The sequence below is a fragment of the Anabrus simplex genome, chromosome 1 (genome assembly GCF_040414725.1).
Source record: "Anabrus simplex isolate iqAnaSimp1 chromosome 1, ASM4041472v1, whole genome shotgun sequence".
Lineage (NCBI taxonomy): Eukaryota > Metazoa > Arthropoda > Insecta > Orthoptera > Tettigoniidae > Anabrus > Anabrus simplex.
In genome coordinates this window covers 1,281,694,753-1,281,720,220 of record NC_090265.1, presented here as the reverse complement: position 1 = coordinate 1,281,720,220, position 25,468 = coordinate 1,281,694,753, and the positions used below count along the sequence as shown (strand labels likewise).

The following is a 25,468-nucleotide window of genomic DNA, read 5'->3' as shown; positions in this document are numbered from 1 at the left end:
TTGTCTGATTCATGCACTAATTAAATTACATACACATCAGTTCGTACATAAGAAACCTCACCAAATTACAACACGGTTCAATATAATCGAATAGCACTCGCTTCGCTAGATTTTACGTTGTTTCACTCGTGACAGTAAAGTTTGACAATGAATGAATAAATTAATAACTCCGTCTACTCGGGCAGGTAATTGCACCGTGTTTATATATCACTGGGTTACAAAGTACATGGGAACCGCACAAGTTGGTGAATACACCGCATACGTAATTCACTGCATACTTGCACAAGATGTAGAATATATTGAGTAAATGTCTTCAGGTAGCTCTTTCTTATATAGGGAAGGCCTGGCGTTAGTGGAGGTGGAAGCCCACGCCTACTTTCAAAACATCGGTCCGCTAATATTTGCTTCTCAGCGTCGATTGAGGTATCAAGTGGAAGCTCCAATATTCTTCTTTTCACTGATCAAATTTCATCCTGATCGCAACTTAGGATCGCTCGCAATCCAAAAAGCGTTACTTGATAATTTTCAGCTTTAGACGCCATGCCGTGGGGATACCTGTATGTCTGTCTCACGGCCATGACCCAAACATCTGTTTGTAATTAACTGCTCCCGCATAAAGTTCGCCATTAGTGACACGTAAATTATGTATGACATATCCTGATACCATAAATCAGCATAAAATCCCTTGATCCGTACGACTCCTTACTTATAAATATCCATCACGTAGCTCTGAATTTTCCTTATTATTATTAATAACAACTGAAGACTGTTGGTTAGTATCATTGGATTTGTAAGGAAAATCACAGACAGTTACTATTTCATGGGTTGACACGCCGTAATAAGTCCTTTCTCTCGGCCTGACCCTATTCTCACGTGTAGCGTGGGTTCTCTCATCTCACTCGGCGGAGTGAGAGCGCTTTTTCAACTACTTCCTTGTACGAGCTCCCCTTTCTCTCGTTGCGCGCAATTAGACCCCGGCTCTTCCAGCCAGCAGAGGGCCACTCGTGTTCTAGTCTGGGCAAAACATGCTGATTATGACACTATAGAATGTCGCGGAAAACGGCATATTTTATTAACAAGATATTATGACGTGCTAATTACGACGTAGTGAACGGTTTCAATATATAGAGCATATAGGCTGGTCGGAATAAATCTTCACCAGAGACCGAGCTCGATAGCTGCTGTCGCTTAAGTGCGGCTAGTATCCAGTTTTCGGGAGATAGTGGGTTCGAACCCCACTGTCAGCAGCCCTGAAGATGGTTTTCCGTGGTTTCCCATTTTCACACCAGGCAAATGATGGGGCTGTACCTTAATTAAGGCCACAGCCGCTTCCTTCCCAGTACTAGCCCCTTCCTGTCCCATCGTCGCCGTAAGACCTATCCTTGTCGGTGCGACGTGAAGCCAATAGAAAAAAAATTCCTCCCCAGAGGAGCGTTTGAATGCAGACAGCTGACAGGATCGCGGCAAAGCAAGTACGCTACGGTGACATTGGATGAAACCAACAGTGCTTTTGTGTTTGATACTGACTTCTCGGCATGTCTCTCTAGCCGTTCCTAATTCACGTTAGCAAACAGTGTATTCCCCCTGTGGGTGGGGGCGGTAGAGTAACACCCACGGTATCCCCTGCCTGTCGTAAGAGGCAACTGAAAGGGGTCCCAGGGGCTCTGAACATTGGAGCGTGGGTAGGCGACCACGGGGCCCTCAACTGAGTCCTGGCATTGCTTCCACTTACTTGCGCCAGGCTCCTCACTTTCATCTATCCTATCTGACCTACCTTGGTCAACTCTTGTTCTTTTCCGACCCCGACGCTATTAGGTTTGCGAGGGCTAGGGAGTCTTTCATTTTCACGCCCTTCGTGGCCCTTGTCTTCCTTTGGCCGATAACATTTTTCGAAGGGTCGGTCCCTTCCATATTTTCTCTCTGATTAGTGTTATATAGAGGATGGTTGCCTAGTTGTACTTCCTCTTAAAACAATAATCACCACCACCACCACCTTAGCAAACAGTGCCCCGCAAAGCCCGTTTGAATTCGCCCGCGAAGCGATCTGATTGGCTAACTTCAGCGGCTGATAAAATGACAACGGTGCGAGATATCGAATTATTTCTTTCAAATTATTCATCAGTATGGCCAACCTTCTAACGCTGATTTACCCGGTTCACGTTGTTTCCGACCACCCGGAATATTTATTATAGTGGAAGCTATTTATTTCCAGTTGCGACACAGTTAATTTATTACTGTTAGTTTCTTCAGCCTGTTCGAACTAATTTTAGTTATTCATAAATTAGTTTCGACAGCCTGGAGAACCTAAGCGAACGTTATATTGCAATTAATATCCTGTAAAACATAACATGATCTTGAAAATGCTTATCATACTTGTGTCCTATACTTGATTTCTCACATTTCTTCGTATTTCTCATATTACCTTCACTGCAGTCATTCTTCAGTCTTTATAGATTTTTAATTAAGGTAAATTTTCTGTGACTTAGGATGCTATAATTCTTCAAAATTAATTCCAGTTAAATATCTGCTCTAACGGGTTGGGGACTACGGTAAATTACATTGTCCTAGCCACCTGAGCACACCAGGAGGGCCACGACTTAAGAATATGTCCGAGATGACCTCTGCTATTACATAGACACTGATATCCCGACTCATTAACTAGGCCACTGTGTTCTTGCCCATGGTTAACGAACTAGGAGGTGGCTACAGTAACACACAAGTGGAATCTATTGTTGGAAGAATATCAATTGGCCTGTTCCCTCAGAACAGGGCCCTATCAGCATCATTGGTGTCCGGCTAAGTTGATTCATTTCGTGCAGTTGTCAGCCATAAATAGCGGTAACTTAACATATCCCTATGTCACCAATGCTAAACAATGCTAACGTGAATTAGGAACGGCTAGAGAGACATGCCGAGAAGTCAGTATCAAACACAAAAGCACTGTTGGTTTCAGCCAGTGTCACCGTAGCGTACTTGCTTTGCCGCGATCCTGTCAGCTGTCTGCATTCAAACCCTCCTCTGGGGAAGATTTTTTTTGCTATTGGCTTCACGTCGGTGAAAAACGTAACATTCTATAATGAAGATGTATGTATTGAAACGGTAATGTCACAGCGACATTCATTATCAAATTATTTCTGGTGCATACGAGCGCAACTCGTAGCAACAGCTGTACTACAGGTTTGAAAAGACCTCTGTGTGCGCAGGTGACGGATGTAGCAGCTATGCACGCAACCTGCTCGCTGGTGGAAAGCCATCCAAGGACATGTGACGTAACATTCGAACATTCGATTCCTTCCATCTCATTATTTCCAGAATCAAATGTGACACAAAAATTTCAATTACATCGTCGCGTAGCCCAAACGAACAGAGGGTAGAATACAAAATTTCATTTAAACCGGCTGTGGGATAACCAAGAAATTGAAGATAGAAGATTGACGAATCCATGGACGGATTGTTGTGATGATATTTTCATGTACAATATTTCACGCTTGACTGGTAAATCGACTTATTCTGGGCATTCACCTTTTGAGGCTGACTAACGTCTGTCAATCATGTTAATAAGTCCCAATTATTTTAAGAAGCTTTAAACATATTCTCAAATATTTCGGGGTAACGTTTTAGAAAATCCTGGACTGTTTTAGCATTGGTGACATAGGAATATGTTAAGTTACCGCTATTTAAGGCTGATAATTGCACGAAATAAATCAACTTAGCCAGACACCAATGATGCTGATAGGGCCCTGTTCTGAGGGAACAGGCCAATTGATATTCTCCCAACAATAGATTCCACTTGTCAAGCTAATCAATACCAGAACTGTCTGATTACAAGCTTGGAGAGTGGGTATCGTATCAAGTGAACGCCTGAATGGTGACATAAATTTGGTCTGCATTGGTTCTCCTCCCTGGGGATGGCCATGGAATTGACGACTGGAATTACAAAGAAACTGTTATCATAGAACGATAACATATTTAAAAGCAAAATATGTCGAATACTAAGATTCGCAGTCGGCCATAGCTTCTGATTGCCGGTTGGGTTTGTACGGCGCCTTAAATTTATGCAACCCTTTACGAAAAAAACAATTACCGCACTACATAATAACACTTGTTAATCCTAACATTACTAAGTCGGGCAAAAATTGGCCAACCATCCCTATATTACAAAATGTGTTCATTGAATTTTGTTTTATTTTTCATATTGCTTCCATTTACCAATACCGTAATAAGTGACAGAGTATAGTAAGTTTTAGAGTATAACTCTGCTTTTTTGTTTTCATCCGCAGATACCATTCTGTAGGACTACGTATTATTCGGAGTATAAGCGGTCTAACATAGAATTAACCAGGTTGAATAGCTCACAGGGTAGAAGTACTGGTTTCCTGTACTCAAGGAAACGGGTTCGATCATGGCTCAGTCTGGTGGTATGTCGATGTGCTGAAACACGCTAGCCTTGGGTCATTACGTTTACATCATACAAAATAACAACTGCATAACAAAATTTTGACACCTCAGCGTCTTGAAAACCATAAAAGTAGTTAATGGGACCTAACACTAACAGCATTATTATCTATATAAATAAAAATGAATCGCTAAATGTGTTGCTAAGCGCTAACTCGGGAACGGCTGGACCAGTTCGGCTAATTCTTTTTTTCAAATATTCGTTGAAGTCCGAGTAAGGTTTTTACGAAAAGAAAAATTGGAAAAAATGCCAGAAAAAGATAAAAACCTATTTCTCTTTTTCTATTCAAACTGTTCGTCTCTTTCCTCCTCCCACGTTTGCGCTGAGCGCTGTCCTCCTCTAATCCAGCGCGTTTGCCAGATGTCCGTAAATCTTAATGTTATCGGTTAAAATGGGTGAATATCGGATTATGTAAACAAATTCAAGCCGCATTTGATGCCGTTAACAAAAAAAGGTTTACAAAATAATTGAGTGTGAAAATGTTAATATATTGGAATGTTACCTCAAATGCTAAATCTTCATTGCATATAACTTATCATGTCATAACTCCTACTTTATATTCACTATATTTGTAATTTTTTCACTGCTGGCAAAGGAACATTTCAGCTCGACGTAGATAAGTTTGTTTTAAAATTTAAATAATAAGAACATGCACTGTTTGTGTTTCTTTTCAGTCATGTTCAGATATTTTTATGTGCAGACACGAAAAAGTCAGTCGCTGGCCATCTTCTTTGCTATTGAATTTCCATGGCGATTCAAAGCGAGGCAAATGGTCTTTAGATATGGAAGTTATTTTTAAAACAAACCCCAAGTTCTTATCTCGCTTAGTTCTCAGTTTGTAACAGGAATAATGTCTTCTTGGGTTTTGATTTCGCACGGGCTGGCTGTCTGGCTACCTCGACTGCCGGTACGGATCTCCCAAACATACGCTCTCCAGACAGTCGCATGCAGTGTTATGTTTTGTTATAGTTGGAGACCTTTGTCTACCCTGATTGTTTTTAAATCTTCGTTTCTCAAATTGTTTTTAAATCTTCGCTTCTCAACAAACACTTCTCAGCAAACACGTTCATCGACTTCTTTGGTTGATTGGTTTATTTTCTGTGCGCTTCCATATACAGTATACTCATTTCAAGACTTCGGTCGAACAACTCGAAATGCTACAAGCCAAGCTAATTTTCAATCTAATCGGACTGCACAACAACGTGAAGAACGACATGAAAAGGAGAGGATTCGAATATCACAAACCCGTGCAGCGCATCGTTCAGCTAAAAATCTTGCAAGTTTGAATCGAGCTGCTTTCACTTACGATGTTTCATTTGACTACAGTGCCCACCAATGCGTTGCTATTGGATCTATGAACTCAGTTTGCCACAATTGTAAGGCATTGAACTACAAAAATGAAGCCGCTGGATTGTGTTGTGCAAATAGCAAAGTGAAATTAGTGCCATTGATTCCACCACCAGATCCATTGTACTCATTGGTTTCAGGAACACGAACAGATTCCATACATTTCCTTACATATATCCTAAAATGTAACAACTGCTTTCAAATGACTTCAGTTGGGGCAACAAATGTACTTCGGGACAATTTCATGCCAACTTTCAAGGTAACATATAACATTGCTTTCTTTTAACATATAACAAACAGACTTATCCCCCATATTGTTTTGTTTATTTTATTTTATAGTTTTGTGACAAAAATAATAAAACCGTCCTCCTTACTTTACCGATTTTTGAACTCGCTGGATTTGCCAGGATTGCCGCCTCACATTCTTCAATTAAAGGTCGGATCAGTGGTCATAATGTTACGAAATATCAACCAACCGCGTCTTTGTAATGGCACACGGCTAGCGGTGAAAACATTACTGAACAATGTGGTTGAAGCAACCGTTCTAACGGGGAAGTATAAAGGAGAAGGCGTCTTGATACCACGCATCTCTGTGATTCCAACTGACATACTATTTGAATTTAAACGACTTCAGTTTCCAGTGCGGGTCGCTTTTGCTATGACCATAAATAAATCCCAGGGGCATTCATTGAGTGTTTGCAGCATTAATCTTGAAAACACATGTTTCTCGCATGGCCAACTGTATGTTGCCTGTTCCCGTGTTGGAAAAACCTTAACTTTGTTTGCTTACGCGCCAGGTAATCAGACAAAAAATATCGTGTACCTTAAAGCTTTACAATGAAGAAATATCTTCATAGTGTTGATTGGAATCAGTGTTTTCTATGATAGTTATTTCCTACGACGAACTTACCAAATCGCTTGATTTGCAACGGGGGATAATGATGGCTCTGTGAGGGATTTGAAGACCTGCTGAACAGTTCCCATTTACGTTACGGTCAATCAGGGTTATTTCTGGGTAGTGATATGCTGTGACCTATTGGAGCATTTCCTTATTTACAATCAAGATATTAATATTGCAGGTAATGAAAACGCGTTTTTCCAGTAGTTTGTTACTAACTTTCGGTAGCAGTAGAAAATTAACTCATTTGATGTTGATAATGTAGTCATTTGCATTATTCTGAATTTTGCGTGCAGTACAGGCTGAATTTCAGTTCGTTCCATTGTCATTTATTTTTGACAGAACGACGTCTGTCGGGTCAGCTAGTTTTAAATAAAGATACACATTCCCTCCCGCTTTCTGTCCATGTTATAGAGATTGTAAGACATTACCTTCCATTCGTTCAAGAGCCTTTATGCAGATGGCTTATTTGCTTTTTGAAATGCAAAATTAAGGCGGAAAAAAGTAAAAAGCATATCTATTCGTACAGCGTTGACATGTAAATGATCCCTGGTGGGACATTTGGTGTTTGCCCTCTCGAAGTTAATGGAAATTCAGCCATAAATCACCCAAGAGAGATCTGGTTAAATCTGCCATCTGGTAGAGTAAAACGGAACGTCGAAGTTGCCTTAGAGGCAGCCTAAATGGCGTTATAATGCCTCTACACAGTAGCCTAGGTCATACGATGATCTTATTTATTAGTGGGAAAATTAAGGAAGGAAATTAAAATAAATTGAACATATTGGTTTAGACTGACAGCGAGTCCTGTTTTTTCGCTGAATGGTCAGCGAATTAGCAGTCGGTTTATCGGGACCTGGGCTCAATTTCTGGCCAGGCCGGGTATTTTAACTGCCTAGGTTAATTTCTATGGCTTGGAACTGGATTTTCCTTTTCGTCTTGGTATACAATAAATCATACAACCAGCCGCACCACAAACAAGCAATTGTGATTACATCCTCCACTAAGGGTAGGCGTAAGTTTGGAAAAGGGCCAGGAAGAAGGAGAATAAGGAGAAATAAATTGACTGAATGCGAATTACATGGCGTAGTTTACGTATCAATCAGCGCACCTACCTTGAGGTTACCCCTGACAGAATATTGTCTTTTAAACAGCACCGTGTGAAGACCGCAGCTGAGGCGAGTTCAAGAAATTACATCCTGCAAAAGCTCGGTGATACAACATCGGATTTCTAGAGCATTCACCCTACGTTCATTAGCCTCCAGTACTCTGCGGAATAATACTTCGGCCCTGTCTAGATAAATAGTTGTCACACTACGCTTCAGTCAATCAATGTCACTACTGATCTGCATTTAGGGCAGTCGCCCAGGTGGCAGATTCGCTATCTGCTGTTTTATTAAATGATCGCAAAGATATTGGAAATTTATTGAACATCACCCTTGGTAAGTTATTCCCATCCATAACCCCTGCCTATAAACGAATATTTGCCCCAATTTGTACTCTTGAATTCCAACTTTATCTTCATATTGTGATCTTTCCTACATCGAAAAAGGCGCATTACTGTCAAGTCCACCCCAGCATTCTGGCTACCAATCCTGTGTCACATTCCCCCCACCATACCTGAGAAGGAAGTTTGCTTTTGTGAGGTAATGCAAGATATCATCGACAACCATCTGATACCATCCACGAAGATACTACTGGCACAGGAATCAATAGAGTGCACTCCAGACTTTATCCACTGAAAATAACTAGGTATAACATTATCTCAGCGTTCGTTAGGTATGGTTGCAAGAATGGTTTAATAATACCTCACCGCAACTCTATATTTTTGTGATGGGAAAAATCCATGAGAAATTGAACCACTTTGCAGAACATGGTTGGAATTTAATAGAATTCTAAGACACAATGGCAGATATGCTAATCCAGAAATGGGGAAATGCTTTTTCCGCATAATATAGCTGCAGCTTCTCAAAATAAACATTCCAACATATTGCTGAAGAATGTTCTCTGAACTCCTATTTGGAAACTTCAGAAATTTTTTAAATACCATCGGAGGGGACAGAATACATAAATAATTTACGTGTACATTTTAAATATTGTTATAATTCACATTATTGTCTTTTATTAAATATGTAATAGTGACATATGATGCTATACGCTCAATCATAATCTCTTTTTCCATTACAGATATTCAAGAATTTTACGAACTTACACTTTTGGACGACACCAAGTCCATCCAACAGAAGACAGCGGAAACTATTCGAATAGCGAACAAGTGGGAGGCCAGTGACGGTCCCATTACACCTACGTACGGGAAGAACGATGTGAGTACAAAATGATACATATTATTGCATGTTATAAAAATCAAGAGAGATCATGAGCTATAAATTAAATGATTTAGCTATATTCTTCACGTGATAATCTACAGTAATGTTACCTTCCTTTGAGACAGATATATGTTTCTATTGGCGGACTATTACAAGTGGAAATACTAACTTGTAATATTTTTGTTACAATCACTATCAGTCTAAAACATCACTTAAATGCATGCATTTTAACGACCTGTTACAAGTTATGATACCTACTACACTTTTGTTTAAAGGGTAATGATTGCAGTTCGCAGATTTACTATGCATATTACATCAATAATTGCATACCAAGAGAAATAACTTGTTGAGATCTAGTGTTTCGATATTTAGTTTGAAAGCAGCGAATGGGATAATTTGATGCATCATACACCGTAAAAGTTTCATCGCGCTATATTATCTCTAAAAAGAATTAGAATCATAATAAAACTGAGACTATTCTTAGTTTATAACAGTTACGAGTCTAAAACAACCTAGGTGTTTAGGATGACACTGGAAAAGTGAAGATAGGTTATAACTTTAGTAATTATGAAGCGTTTTGAACGTGAACAGACGGCTAGAAGTAATTTCTTAACAGTCCGCGCTCTTATTCACCGAGTTGATAGAGAGGATATGAAAAATCTTCCCAGTCGGTGGAACACTACTTAAAATATGAACGAAATTGAGGATCATTAAACACATACAGTATGACGAGTTTGGGCCAGCTTTGGTAGCTGAGGCATGGCGGGAGGACTTAAAAATGACTTCAGAATAAACTAATTGTAAGTTTAGCAGATACAAACTCATTTACGACTTATAACCATTTAACCCACTTTTCCTTGCTTGCACGGTCACAAGTTTACAACGCATTTGCTTGTATTTGTTTTTCTTGTATTGAATGGCAGGTAGGGTAAGCGGAACAGGAACAGATCGAATGTTTCAAGCGCTTAGGACGTGTATCGACCTAGGATGGCAGTACAGTAGTCGAAATCGAATCAAGGTGTATCAAAGCTAACTCAATGAGCTCACAGTTGTAATTAACGGTAGCAGGTGAGATAGACGTTATCTCTCGGAAAAAATCAACTCGCATTAACAGATGTCTTAAGTTAGTAGCGAGAATGATTACTGGAACAAAGCGTTGAGAACAATGACATGAGAGAAATCGAAACGTGAAGGTAAAGTTGGATAAAGTTGTATGAACCACATTCGAACGTTGTGTAAGGCAAATGAACGGGGTAGGTTACACAGGAGAATAGTCTTGGTTATGTTGTATGAGAGAAGTAGAGGAGAAAATGAAGATATGTCTATGTGTGTGTGTTTTAAATGTACCGAGTGAGCAAAATAGAATGAACATCACAGAAAATGCTGGAAATAGCCTCATCTGAAGAAATGCAAAGCTAAGGATCCAAAATTCCTGACTCCACTTCATTCAGAAACTACCGGCAGAACTCAGCTCGCGATGGTTAGTTTGGACGCTTTAAGGCATGCATAAGAGTAAATTTGTAAAGATATAGATGCAGGCCATTTTTTATAATGTTTCGAGACGATGACCTCATAATTCTCACTTGCACAGATAAATGGCGTTGAGATTTCGTCGGACTTCGTTCCAGGATTTCCTTCACTCAAGTAATGTTTTCTCGTGTTCGAACACTTTTCGGATAGTTACTGTTTTTGCCACTAAATTTTGTATTGCAGATTTTACTGTGCCAAAACAATTCCAGTCTTAAACTCTTGTGCAAACAGTTCCGTATACGTTTCCCTCGATTAGTGCATAGAAATCACGGTTTCCAGCATTTCCTTTAAGGGGTGGTTCTCCTGTTCATTAACAAGGTTCAGTTCAGCACCAATCTTATAAATATTTTTCGGGCCTCTTTTATTTTTTTCTACCCTGTAGTAAGGAACATAAATATATCTACTTAATGGAGCTAAATAAGAAATTCTGTGTTTAACAACACATTCATATCAAGTCTTACGTCTTAATTTTCGTTTACCGGGCGAGTTGGCCGTGCGGTTAGCAGCGCGCAGCTGTGAGCTCTGAAGGTGGTTTTCCGTGGTTTCCCATTTTTACACTAGGGAAATGCTGTGACTGTACCTTAACTAAGGCCACGGCCGCTTCCTTCCCATTCTTAGGCCTTCCCTGTCCCATCGTCGCCATAAGACCTATCTGGGTCGGTGCGACGTAAAGCATAAATAACAACAAAAAATATTTTATTTATGACTCCCCTATCCCCTCCATAAATTGTGTTCCACCGACTAGGATGCTCGTACACAATATCATTTTGTCAGGGTGTGTCAGAACTGTGAAGCAGGTCAATATTTACAGCTAGGTGAACAGTATAGGGTTATATCCGTCAATGAATTATTTACTTTGATTATAATAATTTCGTGTGGCTATTTCTAGCCGAGTGCAGCCTTTGTAATGCAGACCCTCCGATGAGAGTGGGCGGCATCTGCCATATGTAGGTAACTGCGTGTTATTGTGGTGGAGGATAGTGTTATGTGTGGTGAATTATTTTGATGAATAGGAGGATACAAAATAGAGTATGGGAAGAGTTGTGTGAGTTCTCATAATACTGGTGTTTTTATTTTACCGATTACTATTTTAGTCCTTAGTAACTTACTGTAGGTTATTTTTTTTTGCTAGTTGCTTTACGTCGCACCAACACAGATAGGTCTTATGGCGACGATGAGACGGGAAAAGGCTAGGAGTTGGAAGGAAGCGGCCGTGGCCTTAATTGCGGTACAGCCCCAGCATTTGCCTGGTGTGAAAATGGGAAACCACGGAAAACCATTTTCAGGGTTGCCGACAGTGGGGTTCGAACCTCTAATAACTTTTACTTGAATAATTGTGAAGATATAATGCATAATTTACCTGCAGCCCAAGTCCGCAATCACACTATGTCAGCTTATTTAAGGTTCTTTTATACCACCGTTGAAATAAATGCAATGAAAGATTGGTACTGACTGGGGTAGAACACGACAAAGAGCTTGTGCATGAAGATTGTAGTTTCAGTAACAACGTAGGTATTTGAAAATTCAAAATATATATGTATATATTTTGTTCATGAATCACCAGATTAAGAATTTTCAAATACTTGTATGCCAGAGAAAAGTATTTAAGCATGGAAATTATGTTTATTTTAATTAGTTTAGAATTAATTGGTAATTATGATAGTGTTCAATTCGAACACCTGACTGAAAGTAATGTCTTGACGATCTACTGTTGTAGGAGTATATCACTATGATGGAGCAATTGAAGAATTACAAGCCGGTGAGTAGATAGGAACCGTTACTGTTTATCGTAGTACTTTAGACATGCACGTTATTTTCGAGATAAATAGCAAATGTAATGCAAATTAGTATTCCCGTATTTGTAACCGAAGAGGCAAGAAAGGTGGAGCTAAAGTCGTCTTACCGCAGAACTCATTTACGTACTAAATATGTAGTAAATACAGGGAGAATAATTTAAGTGTTCAGACTTCTCGTCGCATGCCGTGGGAAGTCCCGAGTGAGCGCCATTTGGCTTCTGTCAACACCGGCGAGATAAGAAGCCAGCGCGCAGCTGTTTAGCACTCTGTCCCTCAGTTCGCTAGAAACTATTGGACTTTTAAGGTGTGTTGTGAGGTTATTATCACGACGCTTAAATACACTATAGAGCAAAGAATATTTTTGATCGAGTGTTAGTTGTACAAGGAGAAGAAACCAGTTAAAAGGTGCCTACGAAAATTCCGTAGACAATTTCCCGGTGCGACAGTACCATCAAAACGTTACGTGCATCAGCTCGTTTATAAGTGGCGTAGCACTGGTTCTGCAAGCAATAATAAAAAGAAGCGAAGAGAACAGCTCTCACACGGGAGAGGTTAGAAGATATACAGGCAAGACTCCAGGTCAGTCCACATAAGTCGCTTCGGAGAGTAATTCAGGAAAGTGGTTCTTCACCTTCTTCAGCACGTAATGCATCAAAAGTGTTACATTTACGATCTTATCGGACTCATTCAGCCCATAACATACTACCTACAGATTTCAATTCAAGAATACGATTTTGCAATTGGCTAATGAATAGTGTATACGACGGTATTGTGGATCCGAACTTTCTTTTTATGAGCGACGAAGACTAGTTTCATTTGAGTGGATATGTCAATTCACAGAACAATAGAATCTGGGATACAGGCAACCCGAACACTTTACAGCCGAGACCTCTGCACGATTTGAAGGTAGGTGTGTGGTGCGCTATCAGTGCCCGACGACTTATCGGTCCGATATTTTTTCAGGACACGATTTCTTCTGACCGTTATATTCACAACATTCTGGAACCATTTTTTGCTGAACTGACTGAAGAAGAGAAAAGGTACGGCTATTTCCAGTAGGATAGTGCAACGGCCCATACGGCGCGTAGCTCTAAGCTACGGTTACGGGAAATGTTCCATGATGATCAGATCATCAGTAAAGGCTTATGGCCCCCTCGTTCACCTGATTTAAGCACATGTGATTTTTATCTATGGGTAAATCGTAAAGGAAACGTTTACAGGAATAATCCTCGAACTGCAGAAGAATTAAAAACTGGAATTAGGAACAATGTGCGTTCTATCGGTGTCCATGAACTACAAAGTGTGTTTCGAAATCTCATTACAAGACGTGAAGCTTGCATTGCAGCTGAAGGAGATCACTTTCAGTATTGTCTGTAAATACTGGTGAGTTCAGTTTAATTTCCTAGTTGATTTATTTATTTATTTATTTATTTATTTATTTATTTATTTATTTATTTATTTATTTATTTATTACTGGCGAGTTCAGTTTAATTTCCTAGTTGATTTATTTATTTGTTTATTCATTTACTTATTTGTCCAGAGCATCTATGTAGCCGGTGAGTTCAGTTTCGTTTAGTTTCTATAGGCGTAATCATGCCGCTTCTTTGAGCCGACTATGCCTCCTTGTCGTGGCGGGCACTGCGCTCGCTGTCTCCACTTCCCAGCGCGCTTAATCCTCGGCACTTCGCTCTGAACTTTCAAATTAATCACCCTGTCTTATACCGTACTGTATGAACGTATGTATGCGTGATATATCTACGCACTCCTACAGTGTAATGTAATTAAGGTTAATTTTTCCTTTACACATTTGCATAGGAAAATGAATACAACGAATATTGTTCGGATGGACTGCACATCCATATGTGGGTGGGAGGCGTGACAAGTCTTCAGGAAAATGATGCATAGGAAGAGCATTGTCACATACGAGGTATCGTTTCTTCAGTGACGACATATATAAGAATGGTTAAAGTGAACAGGTCATTCTTTGTTTTAGTGTGTTATTTACAGGTATGTTATACCGTTAAAATTAGTGTTTCGACAGATTCAAAATTTTGCATATAACCTCCATACGCTCACGCTGCGACAGAAGCCAATAAGGAATTTAAATAGCATTCCAAAAGGAGGAAAGAGGGTGATTTATCATTTTGCGAGGGTAGTTCGCACTGTAAGTATGTATATTCTGTTATTGAATTTTACCTCCAGCAGATAATGTGGCGTGTATAATCTGAGTTTAAACAATGGTAGTGTCCTAAGTAATAATGCAAGAATTAGGTGAAAATATATTCCCTGGGAAAAAACTGTCACCTATTGAATGCCGCAGTACTAACTATTGATTATGAATGCTATTGTCTCGTAGAGGAAATTCCGTTGTAATTTTTGTGGCTAAGCAAATCGAGTAATGAGGAGGTATATGTAAATTTTATGTGTTCCTGTTTACATTGCATAACCGAATCCACGCAAGGATTGTTTACTACGCCAGTAAACCCCAAAAAAACATACTGGTTTTATCAATATGCAATGCACTTCATCACTTCGCTGGTTAAATACTCAAACTACGTCTCTCAGATTTAAAACAAATGTTTGAGTTATATCTCTGAGACCAGGCCCTAGAGTTTATTGATCTCACATTCTATAGTTCAGCTTCCACCGAGAATAAGGTGTAATTTTGTCGACTTTGGTGGCTTGTAATATTTTCTACCCGACATTCATCGGAAGTTAGATTATTTCTCCTTATCCCATTTGAGGGCTAAAACGAAACCGTTTATCATAAATGACTAACTGAACAGTTAGTTAGCCATAATACCATAGTATAGAGACAGACTGGTGTGGTTATCTTTGTAAGTTAATCTGTAGGAAATGAACAAAGAAGAATTGAAGCCTACCCGCCCAGAAACGGGACAACCCCCGCTTCGGTCGAAAATTAGAAGCTACTGCAGTGTGTTGTACAGGTTATAAACTGCATCTTCATAGCTTTAGGGCAACCCTCAGACGTTTTCCTGCTATGAGCAATTGCCACTGTAGGCAAATTCACTTTGCGCTAGGACGCTTTTACAATTGTTGGACACGTACCTATGGAGATATCACAGGTGTCTGTAGAGAAGCGAGTGAAGTAAAGAATAGTGCTTTAGCTGGAAGCAGGAATGCCATAAGTACTCTGAACAATATCCTATCACAGCAGGAAAGGTTCAAGACTACCTTGGTCTTCTGAAATACGTACCCCTAGTACACCATCGATGCTTTATCTCTACCTGAGGAACTGGTAAGTGCTGCAGGTCATTGTAAGCAGTGGTCTTCTGTTCGTTAGAAATGGGATTTATTACATATGTTAGACTACACGTTATGGTTAAGAAAACAAACTAACACCATGATACTTGAGTTTTGATGGACATTGGCCTACAGAGCGATGCTAAGCTGATTTTCATTTATCCAGTGATGGCAATTGGCCTCTATATTTTTACTTTTTCAATTTAATACTACATTTGCGCGTATAATCTGAGTTTAAACAATGGTAGGGGCCTAAGTAATAATGCAAGAATTGGGTGAAAAGATATTCCCTGGAAAAAAAAAAAAAAACTGTCAGCTATTGAATGCCGCAGTACTGACTATTGATTATGATTGCTATTGTCTCCTAGAGGAAATCCCGTTGTAATTATTGTGGCTAAGCAAATCGAGTAATGAGGAGGTAAATGATATAGATTACGGGCACATCCTTCGCTGAGCGTATCAATGGGACACAATTGTAGGTGCATTCCCAGATTAGAGACATCTGCAACAGGTGTGCTTCAGTTACTCTATTAACTGCAGTTCCTGCATCTCTACTTGTGCGAGTTAACACACGTGACAAAGGACTAGGAAGTCGGTGGTGGCTATCTTGAGAATGAACATATTATCGTCATTCCTAAACCCAAATCCTCTAATATCATACATACATACATCTCAATTTCATTATAGACTGTTACGCCGTCCAGCGTTCAGTCTCAACGTTTCTGTGAATTAACTAAATGCCTCCATAATTCTCTATTGCTTTGTAACTAGCTCTCTAATCTATTTTATTTTAATACATCTAAAAACTGAATCTAACCGTCATCGCCTTGGTCTCTCTCTACCTCTCTTACCGTCCATGACCAAGTCCATTATTCCCCTAGATTACCTATTATCCTCCATTTCCCTCACATGACACCACTGCCGAAGCAGGTGTATGCGCACAGCTTCAACCATGAAGTGCATTCCTAAATCAACATTTATCGACCCATTCCGAGTACCCTCCTGTCATTATTCCCACCTGTTTGTACCCGCAATCATTCTCGCTATTTTCATGTTTCTTATTTCTCACCTGTGAATAAGATATTCTGACTCCACCCACCTTTCACTCCCGTGAAGCAAAGTCGATATGAAAATAGACGAATGTTAAGAATAAATAACATTCAGGAAACTCAATCGTAAGAAATTACCACTGTTTCGCCTCAACTGATGAGCCCATGCCGCACTAGAGCGAAACATTGGTAATTTTGGACGATTGAGTTTCCTGAATTTTATTTAGCTATCTCAATCGGAAGCCAGATTTTTTGGTCAGTGTTAAGGATAGTTTCGTCAGGAGCTTACGTCTTTGGTACAGAACTAGCTGACGTACCCGTGCTTCGCTACGGAATTTGACCCTGTATACAGAATTCTAGATTAAGTAAATGTAGACGTTGTGAGTAAGATTTTATTAAATTGCATAGCTCTTGGCGTTACCCCAGAAACACGACTGGGAAGTCGCCATACATCTTTTCTCATATGAAGACCGGGTTAGCGAATTTTCATTATAATGGCAGGCCCTCTTAACTACTGCGAGTAACAATAGAGTTGGGGAATTTTCATGGCAGGTGCTCTTGCCTACTGTCAGTCACATTCGAGTTGAGCAGTTTCCATTGTAGCCTAATGACAAACACTCCCTCTCCATCTGCCCTTTTACATCCTCAGATATAATCTCTCTGTGGTTTTCCCAAAGTCTTAAAAGATCCATCGATGGACAAAAAACTAACATGACAGCAAAGATATCAGCTATAAGCTTGCCAAATTTTCGCTCCATCAGTAAATTAGTGTTTACATGAAAATACACAGAGAGGCAAACATACAAACTTCATTGCCTTTTTTCGCGGGAACCCTTTGATATTCTGGCATGGTGAATATCCTATTTTACCCAGAATGTTATTACTGTATCTTTTAAATGGTGAAAGAAATTTCAAAATCGGTCCGGTAGTTTCTGCCATTACCCGTTACATATAGGCCTAAACAAACTCACTTTCCCTCTTTATAGAGGCCTATTAGTATAGATATCTTTGAGCGCAACTGCGAACTCACTGCATTACAAGTGCTGTATTTTGATTCCTTTTTACTTACTGTAGGACTGCTACCATCCTGGGAGAAGACACATCCTAAATAATTGAAATGTATTTCAGTTTTGTATTGCCATGCAATTCACTCTAGCGCCCTTCCCTATCGACATCACTTTAGTCTTGGAAATGTTAATTTTCATATCATGTCCAACTGCAGTAATTGAGGAAGGAATTCGTGCCACACTTTTGTACATGTTTCAGAAAGCAATGAGTGATTTTCCAAAGCGTTGTCAGGCCTTGACATTCTAACAGGGTCATTCTGTTATCTATAAGAGTTATAATTAAACATAAGCAATTGATCAAACCTATAACCGTATTTCTGATTCGTAGCCACAGCGTGGTGACTCGCCCGGGCACTTCGCTCGTTTTTGTACATCTGTCAGAATTTTAACTACCGGGCGAGTTGGCCGTGCGGTTATGGGCGTGCAGCTGTAAGCCTGCATCCGGGAGATAGTGGGTTCGAATCCCACTGTCGGCAGCCCTGAAGATTGTTTTCCGTGCTTCCCATTTTCACACAAGGCAAATTCTGGAGTCGTACCATAATTAAGGCCACGGCCGCTTCCTTCCCATTCCTAGGCCTTTCCTCTCCCATCGTCGCCATAAGGCCTATCTGTGTTGGTGCGTCGTAAAGCAAATAGCAAAAAATAAGTGGCGAATTTTAACTGTTCACTTGGCTTCCTTTATAGCTTACCAGTGGGAAGAGGTAGAATCAAGATCAACAATAAAGCAAGAAAGCCAAATAATACGCCTGAGGAAGTGTCCACGTTGCACTCCCACATCCACAGGCCATACGGCCGCCGTCAGTAGTCTCGGTAGATGTAGGATGCTAATAATAATAATAATAATAATAATAATAATAATAATAATAATAATAATAATAATAATAATAATAATAATAATAATAATAATAATAATAATCATTTCTTGTGGCTGATTCTAGCCCGGTGTACCGCTTGTAATGCAGATCCTCCGACGAAGGTGGACGACGTCTTCCGTGAATGGGAAACTGCCTGTTAGTTAGATGGTACAATCACCCAGTCCTCGAGACAAAGGAATTAAACGTTCAAGATTAGAAGTACTTGACCCGGCTGGGAATCGAACTTTGGAGCCCTTAAGAATGAAGGCCAACACACTGAATACTCAGCCATGGACGCGATCACCTAACACCCTTAAGGGGATGGATGGGCTACAGAATTCAATTTCTATTCTTGATGCTTGTTTTTAACATACCGCCTGCTGTTATTTCTTGATAGATGTAAAATTTTGGTACAGGCTGGAACAAAACAATAGCTCTCACGGAAAGCTCAGTTTCATTCATGAGTGTGACAATATGGAAGCTAATGAGCAATGGGTGGTGCTGAATGACCACATTAAGAGCATATCCAATGCGTTTAGTGCTATTGATAGGAGCAGTCATGTTACAATAACATTTTTCTGCCCAGAGAGGAAAGTAATAACAAATTACTCACTTCTCGCCATGACTTGTACACCACATTATGTCCTATGGAAGTGCTGTCTGAGGTTTCAACCAGAAGACTTAGCAAGTCCTACCAGTGACAAACAAATGCTTAAATCCCAAACAATGAGAGAATATGAAAGTTATACGTGAAAAATTATATTGTAGACAGCAAGCTTTGATGATCATTAAGTGTCCTGTTACCTAAGACTATTTCACATACTCCCAAGAAATGTTCAGAAACATATCAACTTAAATCCCGGATTAGTTTCTTTCAATTTAGATTGTTCAGAAGAATATTTTTTCATCGTGTAAGCGTCAGTGACTCGTTGAGGGCTTAGATTTTAAGTGTAAAATCACATGTGTAATATTATCACCCTTTGAGTTAGTGCACAGAGATCTCTAGCCAGGCGGCATGAAGCTGCTTTGTTCTCCCGTTAATATGCCGCGAGCAATAGAGAGAAATGTTTCAACTTCGTGACCCGCGTAGCGTCGGTGAAGTGACGAAAGGGAAAGAGATGAGCTACCAAGGAACAGTCATCCTATTCTACTTGTTAGCGCGTATACATAGTCACAATGGCTTAAACTAAATTCCTCTGTATGAGTTCAGTCATTACATTTCAAAGCAAATTAAGGTAATTTACGATATAGACAAGCCTAAAGTTGGGGACTTGAGTTATGATTTCTAGGATAGAGAATGTGAGACTATGGCAAGAATAATTATACAACACATACAGAGGTATTGGAATAGCTGTATAGGTCGGTTTGTACATAAACGGTGGTCCTCAAGTTCTCCGGATCTCTCACGATTAGATTATTACTTGTACGGACACGCGACAAGTATGGTCTATGAGACCGACGTGAAGACATAAAATTGAGGATAAGTACTGTATCAGAATAGTTGGGAATCGCTGAGTCTGCAGTCTCTGTGGTGGTGATCCTACACAGTCTCCATAATCCTCTATATATCGCTAGTTATGTGTTTCCATTCACTCGTAATTCAAAACTTCTTACATTTAAATCATTAAAATCGGACACTAACCACCGTCGCATTTCACTCCAGAATGGTTTTCCCTGCCACTTACGAGTTTTGTTCTTCCTTTTATTATTAAATATAATTATAAATCGGATTTCATGTTTGTTGACAAAAACTAGAAAGACGGTTTCTCATAAAGCCTGCTATTCCAAACGATTGCGATTTGTAGACAATAGCAACAAAAATATGGAAGTCCTCGTAAATAGCAATGACTATGCAACGACGGTGGAAACTCGCTTCATAAACACACTTCCAGGACTGCAGTTTTACCACATACTGCTATCTTTCTTATGTCCGACTGAATACTCAGCGTACTGGCCTTCGGTTCAGAGGGCCCCGGGTTCAATTCCCGGCCAGGTCAGGGATTTTAACCTTAATTGGTCAATTCGAATGGTTCGGGGGCTGGGTATGTGTGGCGTATTTGACATTAGAAATCATCCTAGGTAGGGCTCTCATATTCACAGACATGCAGGTCGCCTAATAGGCCGCCTACTAGAAAAAGACCTGCACCAGGAGGCCATACGCCATTTATTTATTTATTTATCTTTCTTAAGATCCTACACAGTTGTTTTTGCAAGTCTTTTAACATCACATCGATTCAGTTAGGTTCTTTGGTGACTTTGTGAAAGGCCGTGGTCTTAATTAATTGGGAAACTACGGAAAACGATCTTCAGGGCTCTCGAATGGAACACGCACACTGGTTCCCAACTGAACGATAGCTGGTTGCCAGACATTAAATATATGGGTAGGTTGTTCTCTTTCGTGTCCTTCGTTATCTCATACTCTCTTGAGGAATTTAACCTCAGTGATACAAGGCCTATAGGTTTTCGGTCCCTTCTCAATACTTGATGGTTGACTCAATGTGTCTGTGTATACAATAAAATGGTGTGTGAAGCAGTACTGGACACTACCACCATAACTTTGTATGAGTGAAACCTGAAATGAATCCAATAGCTGGTTCGATACTGCGTTAGCTGCCTTTGGCGTTTGTCAAACTTAATTCCATTTGTGGTCTGGTAGTATCAGTCGGATTTTCCACCATTGAAATTCGTACGTTATCACAATACATGGCCCAAATAAATGCCTGTTTTAACTATAACACCGAGTTTCAAATACCTGAAAACATTGAAAGCTTAAATAAAAGTTTCGTCTGTTTGATTAAAGAGAAAACAATCGATGAATGCATGTTTAATTTCAACTAAACTATTGCACAGAATACGGAATTGTATGTTAAAGTCCATTTCTCTCAAACGGAAAAGAATTGTACTTACAGTTCTATAGTAACACTGAGGCGGTTGAGATCCTATGTTTCAGTGACTTGGCTCCAGTTACTCAGAAGGAGCCCATGTCAGACTATCGAACTGATTTCATCGTTCAGTGAATGATCTATTCTCATGCTTGATTATATGAATTTCTGCAGTAACATTCTAGTACATCAGTTAAGTATGTGAAAACGCTGTGTGGTAAATCACGTTGTTCGAACAGCAGGGATAATAGTCACTATTGAGTAGGAATGGATATCTCAGATTTAGTGTGGGTGGTGATCTTCCCTATTTTTGTCAGAAGGCCGCTAGATTGCCGAAACAGTGGATTTATGCGTCAGAGTTAAATCTTAACTGACTTGAGTAAGAAATATGTACACTGAATGGAGCAGGGCCTCATTTTGAAATTAAATAAATAGATAAATGAATAAATAATTACATTCTTTCATTCTTATGCAGTTCAGAATACAACGAGAACATGAAATTATAGTCAGTTCTATTTGCCGCTGTCCTTAGAACATCTTCCTCAAATCTGGATATAAAACTGAAATATGTCAACCATGTACTTATATAGGAATGATTTTACTATATGAAGTCCAATTGGAAATAAAGGAGCTGAAAGAAAGATTAAACAAGTTTACGATTACTAAATTAGTTTTCTCCATTATTACTTTAAACTCTACACTGCTTTCAGTGAATTTATTCCTTCTCCCAAGTATAACTTCTGTCGGATTTCCCCCTCGCTCATAAAAAGCAGGAGAAGAAGGGAGAAGGGGAACAATTGCTGAAAAATTCATTCATCTAAGAAACTTGAACTTTACGTGATTATTATAACAAGTTTTAAAGTTTTGAGAAAAGTGTGACGTTTCGACTGAATGTATGCTGGAGAAAGGAGGGGGGAGAGGTGCAAAAACAGCCCATCGACAGTCAAAAGGATAGAAGTTAAGTAATTCAATTTGCTAGCGCCTTGTTAAGAAGTTACATCATACATTACCTCCTTCTTGCAAGGTGTCGAGGGAAAACGGTGAAGGCAGGAAGCAGCCCGTTCAGGTAATGACTAATGAATTACATTTCTGCAGCCTTAAGTGTAATGAGATTAATCCCCAGCTCATTCAATTGGCAAATCCTTACGAACGCAGTAAACGATATTTTACAGTCTGTCTTATAACCACAGCTTTAAGAGGGATTTCCACTGTAATGAAAATGTGGGAGGTAAACATTTGTGATCAGTCTCAGACGGTGTGTCTAAATCATGATCTCAAGTTCGCGAGTTTGATCCCAGCCTACGGTAGGGCAAAAGCCTTGTCGCTTTACGTCATGCAGACTCACCTTCCCGACAAAATTAACTCAGCTCAAAGAATCCGTAAGAATTCCACTTCGTTGCTAGATAACAGTAAATTGGAATGTCGAAATTGTTTCGCAATTAATACAGATGATACCACTTCAGAAAGTATATAATTTGGTAGCTGAGGCAATAATAATAATAATAATAATAATAATAATAATAATAATAATAATAATAATAATAATAATAATAATAATAATAATGATATACTACAATAACATGTATTAATAATTACTTCAATTTATATTAATAATTAATTACTATTATTATTATTATTATTATTATTATTATTATTATTATTATTATTATTATTATTATTATTATTATTTGCGTATGTACCCTGTTGGATCCCGCATTACATTTATGATTCGCCTTTCTAACAGACTATGTTGCTTTAATTCTTTGACTGTGTGCCTGTTTTCTTTCCTCTGACCACTTAGTCCCCGATCTTTTACGGACTTCATTCTCTGGCTTTACTACTCATCTATTTCTCATCTGACGGTAAATGTTCCTGTCCAGTATTTCCGATGTTTCGTTTTCTTTTCAGGATAATTCTGAAATCTTGAATCCATGGTACGTTCTTTCAGTCTTTCAGTATATGTCAAAATCTTGTGGGTTAGCCTTGAAGATGATAGTATGTGAACGTGTCCATAGTATTTCAGGTCTTCGTTTCCTGATGTCTGTGGCCAGGTTGGACAGACTTTCCTTAGCTTTGCGTGATTTGAGTCTATATCCTTCTTTTTTCTCTGGGCCCAGAATTTTCCTCAAGCTCTTCCTTTCCTCCTTCAAGATGTTTTCCAGATCACCTGTATTATTAAGTACCAAGATTTCACTTGCATACAGCACTTCAGATTTAATCACCGTATTATTATTATTATTATTATTATTATTATTATTACTATTATTATTATTATTATTATTATTATTATTATTATTATTATTATTATTTTATTGCTATTTGCTTTACGTCGCACCGACACAGATAGGTCTTATAGCGACGATGGGAGGGGAAAGGGCTAGGAATTGGAAGGAACCGGCCGTGGTCTTAATTAAGGAACAGCCCCAGCATTTGCGTTGTGTAAAAATGTGAAACCACGGAAAACCATGTTCAGGGCTGCCGACAGTGGGGTTCGAACCCACTATCTCCCGATTACTGGTTACTGGCCGCACTTAAGCGACTGCAGCTATCGCGCTCGGTAATCACCGTTTTATAATGTTTGAATTTTGTATGTATGGACATGCATTTCTTGTTGTATGTCACGGGTTCTCCAATATGCTCGTTTCATTTTTTGTAATCGGAATTTCTGTGCTTCCTTTTCCGACTCTGTTGGTTCTAGGATCTCACCGAGATATTTAAAATATGGAACTCGTTTGATCTGCCCAAATTTTAGGTTTTAGTGCAAATAAACTTGGTCTTCTCGAATGAGACTTGTAGTCCAATTTTATCAGCGCATTCCTTGATGACTTCGATCTGTTTGATCGCTGAAATATCATTGTCTGTCAGTATCGCTAGGTCGTCTGCGGAAACTAAACAACTGACCTTTATGGCATCGTTCTTTCGTCCAAGTCATTACTCTATTACTTATGGGAGTGACTTCTTTTATCGAATCAACAATGCTTTTGTGAACTACAAAAGACATATCCATGTCTGTTTTACGTTTGAAAATTCGATCATTACCATAGTCTAGTGTGGTTTCCTCTGTAAGGCATGTTTCCTGAAGAGCTAGTATCTGTATCCTGATGTTAAGGTGTGTAGTTTGCCTGGTTGTAGTAATGTGTTAATGTTGAAGGTTCCGATGTATGTGGGTTTCTTTGGTGGTAGTTTGCCAGGGAACTCCGACTTTCTCTGGGATCATGGTAGCGCAGGTCCCCCAGAATCCGAAACCCTGGTTGCCGTCCATGGACGGGTGGATTGGTTACCACCTGGGGTAATTCTGTAATTACTCTCACGAATCATAATTGCCTGTAATCAAAGATTAGTCCAGTGTTTCCACTTACAGTTTAGGTCCAGGTATTGCTAGTTTCTGGAACGTAATTTGTGCAGCAGTACTTACTAAGAAAACAGATGCTGACCACTTTGCTGCTCGATCCAAGTCAGACGCGAAGTTGATTTCAATTTTGGTTCTTCCGCCCTCTCTGCCATTGAGTCATAAGTCCTCTTCTGCCATCGAATCCATTGATCACAGTTCTATTCACCTCAGTTGATCCGCGAGTGCTTATTTGCTTCCCGTATACCTACAGGAAACTCCCCCTATTAGCCATTGGGACGCGCCGTATCGGGGTTGAGAGTCCTATCCCAGTCAGTGTCTCACGCAGGGTTATGCTTAGCTCGTACTTAGTTCGGAACTAAACCCTCACGTGAACTGACCAGGTAATAATGTAGTATGCTGTCCAGTACAGAAGTGTCGCATTGCCGGTCTTAAAGATGGCTGACAATAGTGGCCAGCTGTGTGACCTAGGTAACGCAACGGCGAGAATATAAATAATAGTGCATATCTTATTTGTAGAGCCTCCGTGGCTCAGACGGCAGCGCGTCGGCCTCTCACCGCTGAATACCGTGGTTCAAATCCCGGTCACTCTATGTGAGATTTGTGCTGGACAAAACGGAGGCGGGACAGGTTTTTCTCCGGGTACTCCGGT

General features: G+C 39.6%; 1 protein-coding gene across 1 annotated transcript in view; it reads left to right on the top strand.

Annotated features, from left to right (window-relative positions):
* The first annotated feature begins 8,890 nt into the window (after nt 1-8,890).
* Nucleotides 8,891-25,468, top strand: part of LOC136858704 (uncharacterized) — a 776,037-nt gene continuing 759,459 nt past the window's right edge. Inside the window, exons 1-2 of the mRNA XM_068225733.1 lie at nt 8,891-9,022; nt 12,273-12,314. Coding sequence (XP_068081834.1) covers nt 12,285-12,314 — 30 coding nt within the window. The 5' untranslated portion in view covers nt 8,891-9,022; nt 12,273-12,284. The remainder of the gene's footprint in view (nt 9,023-12,272; nt 12,315-25,468) is intronic.